Raw genomic sequence first — 13,058 nt, 5'->3', positions numbered from 1 at the left:
TGGATTTCTGCCCTGGAGTCCTGTTCTGACAACACCACCAGCCAGGCCCATCTCTTAACCCAGAATGCATCTTTGCTTCAAAAGGTTCACTTCATGACAACCCTGTGAGAAGACTTGGCAAAGAGGTAGCAGGTGGCCCAAGGTTTTTGCACGTTGCCTTATGGCTGAGCACAGATTGCAACCCAGATCTCCTCTCTCCCAATCTGAGACTCCACTGATTGCCTGTGTTGAAAATCTCTGGTCCTAACTAACCAGAAGTCAGGTCTATTTCGGGCAGGGGAGGGGAGGGGAACTTGTGGTCCTCCAGACGTTGTGGGACTGCATCAGCCACAGGCAATTATCAGGGATGATGGGAGTTGTAGCCCAGCAATATCTGGATGGCCACAGGTTCCCCACCCTTGATCTAGGGCCATTCTCTACAGCTACCTGGATTCTCACTCAGTTCCTACCCCAATATAGGAGGTTTTGTCTAATCTCAACAAAAACGCAGAGGAAGGGGTAAAGGCTGGGGAGGGGGAAGACTCCAGCACTTGTCTCCTCTCTGATGGCGATAGGCTAGGAGGAACACAGCCTAACCATTATAATTATAGGCCCCATTTTGAGCACACCTGTCTTTGTGGTTTAAAATGGGGTGGAAATCTTGCATTTGTGCCTTGTGTAATGTTCTGAGGGAAGAGTATTTGGGTCAGATTTTAAGGAAATACACAGGGAGACTAGAATCTGTCTCCTGTGCGAAGACAGGCAACAGCGAAGACCGCACATTTTCATATCTGCATTAATTGTTGAAGGGATTTTTTTTTTAAAGAGAATGCTATGGCTTGTGAAGGATATCCAGAATTTTAAGTCTATCTATGCGGCTTTCAAATTTATACAAGACTTATATTGACTTGTCTTACTTCTGTATGGATATGCAGTTTCTTTTGTTTGACACGTTTGCTTTGTCAATGGTCTGATGACTTAGATGCATATAAACAAATCTGTATCTGATGGGAGCTGATCACTTTCTCTGTACAAGAGCAGAGACTTACTTTTGAATATAGATGAGGATCCCCAACATGTACTGATCCACTTCAAGTCCCTCCAACAGGGCTGTTTTACTGAAAACAAAGCAGAACGGAGAAGGGGGGAGGGTTGAAGGAATATTAGTAGTAAGCGATGCTCAGGGAAGTGTAGAGGCTGGGGGCTTGCTCTTTGTTTCTGACTACACCCACCCAGGATGGGAGACCTGTGGCTCTGCAGATGTTGATTACAACTCCCATCATCCCTGATTATCGGCCGTGCTGGCTGGGGCTGTCAGGAGTTGGAGTCCAACAAATCTGCAGGGCCACAGTTTCCCCATCCCTGACATACAGACACTGATTCTCAACAGCCTCTTTCCCCTTCCCTGTGTGTGCTATTTTTGCAGTTAAGCAGATATTTGACACAATAAATACACAGAGGCAGAGAGAGGGAGCCAGTTTGCCAGAGTGGCACAGAGGCGAGTAGCGTTGCTAGATATGAGTAGCTATCAGGGGAGGACTAAGGCCTTCATGCCCTGCTTGCGGGCTTCCAAGAAGCAACAGACTGGCCACTATGGGGAACAGGATGCTAGGACTTGACTGACCTTGCATCAAGCCCCAGCAGGCTCTTCCTGGTTTCCTACCCTGCTTTCCTGACTATACCCCATTCTTGCATTTAATAAATCCCACCTCCTACTGCAAAGGCCATGGGCCCCAACTATAATACTCACTTGCAAACAGGACACCTCCACGTCCCCCTTTCACAGTTCAGCTGCAGATAGGACTCCAGGTCAAAGCACTGAGCAAATGACAGAAAACAAGAGATGTTGTTGGGAAGAAAGCATTGGAAGATACAGGTTTCCCCAAAGAGTTGGAACACAGGGTGGGGGTAGTGATCTAGTCTTGGAATAACAGCAACCAAAGAAGACCTCCCCACTCACATTAGATGTCTGATTAGCAAAAATGGCCAGAGATGTAGGTGAGTAAGTGTAAGATGTAGTTCTGCTACTACCTAGATGGGAAACCACGTGGGCAACATACATAAGCCACTCTGCAACCTTTGGAGGAAGAGTGGGACATAATTGCGTGGTTAGGGGCTTAGTTCTATGTGCCTGCATTCATGCCTCCGCAGCAGCAGGGGTAGAGGGGATAAGACTGGAGACTCACCTGTATGTGCCTGCAATCATGACCCCTGGCAGGAAGCTGGATTCTCCGAAAAGTGATGGGGCACTTTAGAGACACCTTGATGGCCGTTTGCTCCACACCATCTTCCCCATTTGGACCTGGAGTTCCAGGGATTGTGCCACTGCTGAAGTTTCGCTTTACTACGCATTGAGAAGGGAAATTAACGTGATTGCAAACAGCAAACTCATGATTAGTCGGCAGAAACTGTTGGCCGTTGGGTGTAAATCTTTAGTTAGAGGCTGGGAATAGCACTGCCTTTTCTTCTTTCTAACAGTCTTGGATTCTCACAGAAACACTGGAAACTGCGTTATACCAAATCAGGCCATTGGTTCATTTGGCTCAGTACTGTCTACATTGACTAGCAGTGGCTCTCTAGGATCTCAGGTGACACATCTCCCAGCCCTACCAGGAGACTGAATGTTTGTTTATTTATTTATTAGGTTTATATCCCGTCCTTCGTCTCAGGAGGAGCCCAGGGCGGCCGAGATAGCGGGGATTGAACCTGGGACCTTCTGCATGCAAGCAGATGCTCTAAACGCTGAGGTAGGGCTCTTCCCCAAGCAAGGGCTGAGAATGTCCTCTGTCTGAAATCCTGGAGTTGCTGCCAGTGAGTGTATGCAGTAATGAACCAGATGGACCAGTGGTCTGACTCAGTGTAAGGCAGCTGCCTGTGTTCCTATGAGAAGGCTCTCGATGGCTATTCACCACCTCCAGCATGAAGTATTCCTCTGAATACCAGTTGCTGGGAATTGCAAGCAGGGAGAGTGCTTGCAATTCAGGTTCTGCATGTAGACGTCCCGTGGCTGGTTGGTCACTGTGAGTAGAGGATGCTAGACTGGATGAGCCTGATCCAGCAGGGCTCTTCTCAGGCTCTTATGAGAGGATATGGATGGGCACATACTCACTTTTGGTGATGCAGTGCTCAGCTGGGAGGAGCCGCTTTTTTATCAAGCCTTGCAAAACAGAGCGGACAGAAGGCCTGTGGACCAGCTGCAGAACGAAGAGGTGAGACTAAAAAGAAAGAAGAAAAGAGGTTAGCTAGTCAAGGACAATTCTGTGTCTGCATGTGTGGTGTGAACTAAGTGGATAAGAAAGAGAGGGCTTTCCCCCCTTCTCGTAATATTAGAACTTGGGATTGTCTAATGGAAAAAAAAAGATTGGCAGGAGACTCAGGACAGACAAAAGGAAGGACTACTTCATCACACAGTACACACAAGCTTGCTGCTATGAGATGTGGTGATGGAGACTAGCTTAGACCGTTTTAAAAGGGGCTTGATCAAATTCATGGAGGATACTGGAATGGTTGCGAGTCAGGATGACAACATGCTGCTTTCAGGATCAGAGACGTAGGCCTCTGAGTACCAGTTGCTGAGGAGCAACACACCTCTCTGGCCCTGCTCTTCCTAGTTGGTACATGTCCTTGAACTGTGATTATTGCCTCTTGCTTGCCTGGAGGAAGGATGGTGATGCGAGAGATGTGGCTGTCTATAAAGCTCTGACTTTTGCATGTCTGAAATGTAACCTGCTTTACAAAGGTAAGAGTTGCATCTGCTGTTTTGCCCATTTTTACTTCTGGCCCCATCTACTTTCTGCTTCTGGCCACACCCACCACCAGCCTTGGAAGGTTGCCCATGAGGGGATGTGGCCCTGGGGCTGAAAAAGATTCCTTGCCCTTTCTATAGATCATCAGGGATTCCAAAAGGCTAATCTGAAAGAAGAAAGTGTTTTTGTTCTTGCTGTTGTTAAATGATTGGGAGTCAGAACCTCTTGCTGATCTGCTGCAAATAATCCAGTACATCCTGACCTACCTGTGTTATTTATTTATTTCTAAAAATATTTATATACCGCTATTCATAAAAAAAAACCAAAGTGGTTTAAACATACATAAATATACACTAAAACCATATACACATTTAAGATCAGAAATCATTAACTGTTACAGAAAGGTATCTCCCCAATTGCCTGCATAAGCCTGGTGACATAGAAAAGTTTTCAGCAAGTGTTTGAAAGTCGGAACAGAAAACACTTGCTGAATCTCTATTGGCAGAGCATTCCTGAGGACTGGACCAATGACACTAAAGGTTTAATTTTTTGTTGTTGTCAGATAAGCCTTGTCAACTTGGGGGATGACAACGCTCCTGCAAATGATCTCAGTAACTGAGCTGGGATATAAGGGTTCAGGCAGTCCCTAATGTGCCGTGGGCCTAAGTTGTTCAGGGCTTTGTAAATTAATATGCAGACCTTGAACCTGGCTCAGTAGTAGATGGGCAGTCAGTGCAGATGTTTTAACAATAACATCACATGGTGTTGGCCAAGTGCCCCCAACAGTTACCAGTAGATCCCAATCTACCTTCTGGCAACCCCTGCACCAAGCAATATCCCCCAGTGTTAACCAGGGAATTGCCCAGTGCATGGAAGCAGAGGATGTCTGTGACCATGATGCCCCCATACAGGATTTGGTCTGCTGTGCAGTATCTTGAGACTTACATTTCGAGCCTTTGTGGCTGCAGAAATGAGGGAACACACTCTGAGAACTGTATGGTCAAATCTCAGAATCCTGGGCTTCAGGTGGTCTAGTGCTGCACAGTTAGTGCTCTTCATCGTCCCCTGCTGCTCCTGCATGGCTAGCAGGAAAATAATGTGCCAGGTGCAAATGAGAACTTGAGGACCCATACGCAGCACACATTAAAGCACTATTGTATCCCTTTAAACAGTCGTGGCTTCCCCCAAAGAATGCTGGACTTTGTAGTTTGTTAAGGTGCTAAGAGCTGTTAGGACAGCCCTTTTCTGCTCACACAGCTACAATTGCCAGAGTGGTTTTACAGTCAATCCCTTTTCCCAGGGAACTCTGGGAATTGTAGTTCCGTGAGGGGACTAAGGGTCTCACAATAACTCTCAGCACCCTTAACAAACTACAGTTCCTAGAACTCTGGAGGAAGCCATGACTGTTTAAAGTAGTATAATAGTGCTTTTGATATATCGTGCAGATGTTGCCGTTACTCAGAACACAGCACATGGCTAACTGTGCAAGGTTTTGGCCCAGTGTTCACACAAGTAAGGGCACAGGAGCTTTCAAAGTAGGCCAACCAGGGCATTTAGTGGATGCTTGAGATGAACTGGCAGGGGAACTGATGCACAAGGGGTGGGGCTGCAGGACTGACATCATTTCCTCCTGGGTAAACAGAGGCAACTCAACAGCAGGCTTTGTGTAGCTGAAGAGATTTCTCAGCAGAAACCAGACAGAAGCCAAGAGGGTACTTACACAGCAGCAAGCAGTGACCGTGATCTGGATGGTGTTCCTGCCAGGTTGGCACACCTGCTTTAGGTAGAGGGGCTTGTGCGAGGTCTTGTTGTCTCCCCGCTCAATGGTCAAGGGCGTGGCATTCACGCTGACCTGGACTGAGGCTGGCCAGTTGGTGTTCATTTGTCGGTCCTCGTGGTGGTAGCACTTAAACTGCAGCTCTAAGTCAGGCCTAAGAAAAGTGGACAAACGACAACGTGCCTTTTAAAAAAAAATCCTTGAAAAGATAGGAGCCCACTAAGGCTGAACAACAAGGATGGGGAATCTCAAGCCTGGGGCCCAAATGTGGCCCTCAAGGCATCTCTATCTGGCCCTCAGTACTCTCCCCGGCCCACATCTCTCTTCTTAGGCCACACTTCTAACTGGCCCTGCTTTGCACCCCAAGAGTTTTTTTCCTGGCTGGCATGGATCCTTGAGTTCTGATAATGCCTCTTGCTTGTCTGGATGGAGGACAGAGAGAGCATTTATAGAAACCGTCCGATGGTAAAATTCGCATGTGTTGCTCTGGCCATTTTGGCCTCTGCCCTGCAGCCCTTGGAAGGTTGCCCAGAAGGAAATGTGACCCTTGGCCTGAAGAGGATCCCTCACCCTTGCTGAAGAGCATGATTTCTCACAGGAACATATGAAGGTGCCTTATGCCAAGTCAGAGCATTGCTCCTTATAGCCCAGCAGAAGCTCTCCAAGGTTACAGACATGGGTCTTTCCCAGCCCTATCTGGTGGATATGCTGGCAATTGAACCTGGGACCTTCTTGCACAAACGTAGAGTGGCACCTGAGAACACCTTTCCATATGTCCCAATTACATCCAAGTAACTGAATACATGGATAGTATAGTGGAAGAGAGCCCTCTCTGAAGGACTTGATGGGGTGCAAGGAACAAAGAAGGGCTTTCTGGGTCATGGACAGCAGCTCTCATTCCTCCAGCGCAGACTCTGAAGCACTGATGCTCTCTATTCCCAGATCATGCTCGGCAACCTTCCAAGGCATACCTCTATTCTGCATCAGCTACTTCCACTCATCAGTCCTCAGATGTAACTGCTCCCACTTAACTGTCACGGTTCCAGGTCAGAGGGGGAAAAGGCTGCATGCTTCTTATGAGCAGGAGAAAAAGCTCCTCTGTAGGAAGCACAATGGCGTAGGGAAAGGGGAAGGAGAGGTCTCTCACCTGAGCATCAGAGTCTTGTACACTGAGTCCCTGAGCTGGAAGACATGATTGCTGACGGCCAAGTTGTGCTGGAGGCGAAAGGGCTCCAACACCACGCCATCCCGGACGGGGAAAGTCAAGCGCAGCTCATCACAGGGGTTTCCTGATAGGGCGAGACAAGAGAGGGGATTGGCAACGGGCTGGAGGCGTGGGGGAACAGGCAGCGTGAGATATTGCAGAGGCACAAAGGCTGGTGTGGGGCTCAGCTTGATCTGGTAATTGGGGATGCAACAAGGGACAGTGTACGTCTGGGGGCAGAGCAAGGGGTGAGGTGGGATGAGGCAGCAGGCGGCGTAAATAACAGGCACAGGCCCAACCTCTGTCCCAGCTTCTCCTGTGGTGTGAGGGATCTCATCTCCCTTCCTCTCCCTCATTACACTGTATTTTCCAAGCATTTTGGGGGGCAGGAACTCTCTGCTCTCCTTTCTGCTCCCCCTAGACTGTACCCGCTGCATATTCATGAGGTTCCCAGGTGCTCCTCCCCCCCATTCAGGGCCAGGCATCCAACTGTCACTGCTGAACTGCCATGGAATCCTCTGACCACCAAAATTCCGTTGTTTCCCAAGTGGGCCCAAATCCCCCACACCCAAGACTCTATGGAGTAAAGCTTGTCCTGGACTGAATCACTTTGGGTTAAGCAGGGGAAGGTGGAGAGGAGTGGGTGGAAAAGAAATCACATTTTGGAATGCTATCCCACTGAAAGACTCCTTGCAAAAAGTAAAACAATGTTAGAAAGAAAGCTCTCTCACTGACACATGAATTTTCTATATGTGCAGAAGGATGTGTGTGTGTGTGATTCATGTATTCAACCCTTCCTCACATCCAGCACCAGGTCTCTACAGTCAAGAGAAACTTCACCATGTGATTTTGCTGAATGTACAAACTGACCGTCCTCCAGTTGTGTCAAAATACTCCATCTCTGGCCACATCCGTACCATATATTTAAAGCACTATGATATCACTTTAAACAGCCATGGATTCCCCCAAAGGATCCTGGGAACTGTAATTTGTTAAGGGAGTTGAGAGCTGTAAGGAGTGCTGCCCTGGGCTCCTTTGGATAGAAGGGTTGGATATAAAATAAAATATTCCCCTCACAGTAATATGATTCCCAGAGTGGTTTAACAGTCAATACCTCTTCCCAGGAAATTCTGGGAACTGTACCTCTGTAAGGGGAACAGGGGTCTCCTAACAACTCTCAGCACCCTTTACAAACTACAGTTCCCAGAATGCTTTGGGAGGAACCATGACTGATAAAGTGCTTTATATGTATGGTGTGGATGTGATCTCTTTCTCTCAACTCAGTTCAACAAATGTGCCAATCCTTATACAGCCACAACAGTCCCAGACATGCAAAAGAGGGTGGTAGCCGCAGCTTGGGGGAATCTCAAGGTTTGTAGAAGTACAAAAAATCTTTGGAGGTTGGGTGGGGAGTTCTGAAAGGAGGAACTCTGCACTCAAAGCAGCTGTGGTGCCTAGTCCTGACCTGGTACAAGACACGGAGTCCTTGGAGGCTGAACCAAACACTCCACAGGTGAAGGACCTTGAAGAGCAGGCAGGGTCCCCTGAAACTAGGGCTAACAGGCTCAGGGCCTGAGAATGATTCTGTATCTTTAAGGGAAGAGAAAATTCAGCCAAGTGCAGGTTTTCTTACAACACTGTAATGGGAAAAACCACAAGGTGAAATTCTCCCTTCCCCCTGCACAACTTTTAAAGATATCGAAGACCTCTTGGTTGCTAGGCCCGCCCTCCAAGAGGTCTTCTGTATCTTTAAAAGTTGTGCAGGGGGAAGGGAGAATTCTACCTTGTGGTTTTTCCCATTACAGTGTTGCAAGAAAACCTGCACTTGGCTGAATTTTCTCTTCTCTTAAAGATACAGAATCATTCTCAGGCCCTGAGCCTGGCAAACCTACCCGAAACCAGTGCTGAGGATCTTGCTAAAAAAAACTTGGAGCTGTCAGAAGAGGAGGTGGAACCACACCCCAGTCCTCAAGAACATTGGTGCCAAAATACTGGGCCCAGGCTGAAGAGCAATGACATAGCATGTGTCCATGGACCCAGTCATTGCACTACTCATGAGTAAGTAATCCCTGAAACCCCTTTACTACCAGCAGCTTTGGTCAGGGTGTGGTTTAGGAGACCAGAGCATATAAGGTCTCCCTCTGGAGCTTTCCAGTTCTTGGAAACAACTCAGGTCTCTGTTTCCTTATTCCCATTTCTAGTTCCCCTGCCTTGTGGGTCTCCCTCTGATATTGAATGTGGACTGTTGCCTGACCTTGCTGCTCGATCATGTTTTGACCTAGACTGATACTCTGCTTCACCTTGGTCTGTTTGGACTGTACTGCATCTGCAACCCTGCCCTCACTGGTGAAGTGCTCCTGGGGCTGACTGGGACCCACTAGAGTGTAACCCTAGTCCAAAGGGGACTGAGCATGCTCAGTGGCCACACAATGCTGACTGATTGTTGCTGGGAGGGTGGTGGAAGAGGAGATAAACAGAAAACCAGGTGTGTGTATGGAATGGACTATCATGAAAGAGGGCACAGCTAGCTAGAACCCTGAACAGGAGTACACCATGCTGCAACATTTTATTGCTGGTCCTACTTGTAGAAAGACTCCAAAGGGTAGGTAGAAGATAGGGTATTCCCCTTATGTATCACATGAGCTTTTTTTTTTAAGCAAGTAGAAGAGATGCCACAGTGCATGTTTAATGAATGACCAGTGAAGCTATTTAATTTAAGCTTAATATTTCACCGGAGGTTCAAAGCAGAGAATAATATTTTTTATTAAAATCAATATAAAACCAGATGTAAATTAAAAGTACTCTTTGTTTTCTCATCCAGAGTCACCAAATGACTGCACAAACAGGAATGTCATTATAATTCAGGCTTACAATCAAGTTGGGGCTACCAAGAAAGCCTTTCTGTGCATCTTTAATGTTCAAAGATGGTGTGGGGATGGCGCTCAAAGGGCATTATAATTTAATCTTGAGAACTGCAACACGAGACAGGGAGGAGTCTTTAAGACATCATACTGGGTCTACTCAGAGTAGACCCACTGACATCAATTATTATTCATGCCTATTGATTTCAGTGGGTCTACTTTCAGAAGGACTAGCAGTGAACAGAACCCACGTTTTTGAGAAAGCATTCCTTATTATACAGCCACAAGAGTGGCTGTATTAACACAAAGTTGACTTTGATTAAAGGCTTTTCTCGCCCAATTTAATGACTGGGTGTATAACTTTCTGAAGTCAAATACATCTTCTGATTACCGGAAAAAGAATAGAGTCTTTGTAGCCCTGTACCATATTTGACTAAAGGGAGAAAAATTAAGGATGCATTGAAGGCCCCATAAGAGTCCTGCTGGGCTAGCTTCAAATGACTTCCCTTGAACCCCATATCTGTGCAGATGTAAATCAGTCAGAATGCAGGGGTCTTGATATGAACAAGACTTACCAGAGGGAGACGGGTGCAAAGAATTGATGTTGGGTTTGATGTCTGGAAGGAAGGGTGACTTCACATCCTGACCTGGGGACATGTATGGAGGGATGTTACTTCCCGGTGTCATTGGAGGGGTGGGATTGCCAGGTAGCGGGGAGCTGGGGTAACCAGGCATGGATCTTCCAGGCTGGAAGGAGAATTAAAACATTAGGCTGGCTTAACACGACAGGACACACATTGAAAGCTCAATGGTTAATGGACAGAGAGAGCGGCTGCATTCACCCCCCCCAACTAAATTATATTTATATATATATATAAATTAAATTTTAACAGTGGTTGGTTTAAACAAGCCAATTTCAGTTATTGTGATCTGAAGATAGTTTGTTTGAAACTAATCATAGTTAATGTTAACCACCGTTTGTCAGTCTCGCTGACATGAGAAACTGTGGTTAAGCAAAATCTTCAAAACAACCCCTCCTGGCTTCAGAAGTTTGCACATCATGTGAAACTATGGTTTAGTGCAACAGAAGGAATCTTTTTTCCTTCAAGGGCACCATTCCCTTGGAAATAAGCTGTTACTCCATGTCAACAGTGAGTGAACATTGCTTTTCCTTTCTCACTGCCACTTCCTTCCCACCCCACTTCATTTTTTCTCTTCTTGCCACTGCAGGAAATTAGGCCAAGGGCCACATGAAATTAGGACAAAAGCCAGATGCAGCCTTTGGTCCGCAGGTTGCCCACCTGTTTTAGCAAGGAAAAAAATCCAATGAGGACAGCTAGGCATGTGTGTTGGAGGGATGGGGAATGAATCTCTGCTGTGCAGGTGGACTACCACCACCAAGAATACCATTAGGGCTTTTCAAAATTTGATGCAAGAAACAGCCCCTCAGAAACGCCAGGAAGAGGTGAGCACCTGGCTTCTACATAATCACTAAGTGTCTAGATACGCCTTGAAGGAAGTGAACGATAAGACTCACCCCATTCATAGTAGCCTGTCCATAGCTGTTGAAGTTGCCTCCACTGAAGTTGGCATTTTGACCGTTGAACTGATCAGTAGGCTGGAAACGAGAAACCCAAAGACTGGTAACAGAATAATGTTCCTTATTCTCAAGACAAAAATTGCCTTGACCTAGTCATGCTAATTCTCACTCCCCAACCCTTTGGAGTAGGATCTCGCTACATCTTCCAGCTGGGGTATCTGGCCATCACTGCATATCAGCTTTGTATCCAAAGGAAAACAGTTTGGGGGTTGTTAACGTATTTCTGCCACTGACTTGCTTTGTAACCTTGAGGAAAGCCCTTTTTTTCTGCTCACCCCCACCCCACTTTATACAAAAGTTATTAGCAACCATTTTAGCTAGGGATTAATTTCTTAGGATCTCTTTGGGCAGAAAGGCAGGGATCTCAAACGGATTAACATTAAAACTCCAATGGAAAGAGAAAACGCAAGTGACGGCACTGACAAAGCATTCCCCTTGCTGTAAGTTAAACCAAACTGGCACACAGACTCTCTTCATCTCTCTCGCTTAGGCTGGATACTCTCCTGACATGTTCATCTCTATTGCTGGGGATTCTATTTCTCTTTGCACAGAGGTTGAATTTCTTCTACACATCCAAAGAGAATCTTGGAGGCTGTTACCATAGTAACTGGGTACCTTATAGTATGGAGCACTAGTGCCGGCAGCAGAAAGATACTGGCTCATTCCTTGTTGCATGGGCATCCTGTGGCCAGGATATGAGGGGGATGGAGCAGATGGCTGGGGTGCATTGGGGGCATATTGTCCAGCCTGGGAAGGGTACTGGCTACCCTGCATGTACTGTTGTCCTGGATAACCCTGGAAGAAATGTAGAGTAAGAGTAATGATTCCAACATATTGTTTATATACTAAATTTGTATGCCTTTCCCCCCCGAGGAAAGGGATTTCAAAGCTGTTTACAGTAAAACAGAATACTTTTAAATATATATAAACAATCAAGGTTTTATTTATTTAAAAAAAGAACGCTTAATCACAGACCCACAAAAATCAGCAGAAAATAGCAGTAATAACTAAATCTTAAGAACTGTAGTGAGGCTAAAACAAAAGCGCTCTAGCCTATTTGTGAAATGCCAGAAAGGCTGCAGGCAAAAAAGCCACACAGCCCATAGAATGCATCCCATAGCTCTGAAGTGGCGACTGAGGACCCTGCTTCTTATGGAAGCAAATTTGGCTTCTGAATATGATGGAACTTGAAGCAAGACCTCCTCAGCTGTTTTTAAACTACTAGTAGAGATGGGGAGGGTTTTTGGTTTGCTCCACATCCAACAGAGCATGCTCAGATTAGAAAAGATGATATGCAGATTAGAACACATGTCCACAGACTTTTCTGAGCCTGGTCTGCTGCATGCATTTCTGCACAATGACCCTAGTAACCTTAAATGTTTTTTTTTAATTGGTTTTATATTAACAGCACACATAAGACTAAATATAACAGACACATTAGTCCAACACATAAAAGTTGCTGGGGGGGTGGGGAGACAATTTGTTAATCTTGCATTCTTGTTCTGTGCTTTCTTTCAGCTAATGTATATCAGTTTTGTCTCTGGATTTGCAAAGAGTCAAGAGTTCCAGGTGAGAGGATATTGAGCCAGTGACTCTCATATTGTCTTGTTAAGATAGGTAATAAAATCATACCAGTCTGGGACAGATCTATCAGATTTTGTTTTGTATTTTGGCCAGTCTTAGTTGTGTGTTAATTTCTCTACCAACACAATATTCCAATCCTCCTTTGTGGCCCCGCTCATCTCTCTCAAATAGGTCTTTACTCTTGAAATCCATTTTGTGTTCAGCAAAGATGTTGAGTAAAGCCAACTGAGAGTCTATTGGCTGTTTTGTTACATCTCCTATTAACCTTAAACAACTTTAAAGCAAGAAAAAAGAGAAGCAGAGAAGC

The 13,058-nt window shown here is 46.0% G+C and overlaps 1 protein-coding gene and 1 long non-coding RNA gene across 8 annotated transcripts in view; one reads left to right on the top strand and one right to left on the bottom strand.

Annotated features, from left to right (window-relative positions):
• ZMIZ2 (zinc finger MIZ-type containing 2) overlaps positions 1-13,058 on the bottom strand; it is a 141,099-nt gene that overhangs the window by 12,471 nt on the left and 115,570 nt on the right. For all 6 annotated transcript variants that reach the window (XM_061593399.1, XM_061593398.1, XM_061593400.1 and 3 more), the window contains 9 exons: positions 11,783-11,962; positions 11,105-11,185; positions 10,143-10,314; positions 6,650-6,791; positions 5,446-5,656; positions 3,089-3,194; positions 2,166-2,323; positions 1,730-1,797; positions 1,029-1,097 (listed from right to left, as the gene is read on the bottom strand). In XM_061593399.1, the coding sequence (XP_061449383.1) occupies positions 1,029-1,097; positions 1,730-1,797; positions 2,166-2,323; positions 3,089-3,194; positions 5,446-5,656; positions 6,650-6,791; positions 10,143-10,314; positions 11,105-11,185; positions 11,783-11,962 (1,187 nt within the window). The remainder of the gene's footprint in view (positions 1-1,028; positions 1,098-1,729; positions 1,798-2,165; positions 2,324-3,088; positions 3,195-5,445; positions 5,657-6,649; positions 6,792-10,142; positions 10,315-11,104; positions 11,186-11,782; positions 11,963-13,058) is intronic.
• LOC133368787 (uncharacterized) overlaps positions 1-13,058 on the top strand; it is a 37,164-nt gene that overhangs the window by 20,179 nt on the left and 3,927 nt on the right. The window contains exons 1-2 of one of the 2 annotated variants that reach the window (XR_009758750.1): positions 8,606-8,764; positions 12,686-12,736. This is a non-coding gene — a long non-coding RNA (uncharacterized LOC133368787). Of the gene's footprint in view, positions 1-8,605; positions 8,765-12,685; positions 12,737-13,058 lie in introns of those variants that run through there. The other variant, XR_009758749.1, reaches the window with a different exon arrangement.

Source organism: Rhineura floridana, chromosome 12 (genome assembly GCF_030035675.1).
Source record: "Rhineura floridana isolate rRhiFlo1 chromosome 12, rRhiFlo1.hap2, whole genome shotgun sequence".
NCBI classification, from domain to species: domain Eukaryota; kingdom Metazoa; phylum Chordata; class Lepidosauria; order Squamata; family Rhineuridae; genus Rhineura; species Rhineura floridana.
Note: the sequence above shows the minus strand (reverse complement) of the source record. Positions and strands in the feature narration are given on the sequence as shown.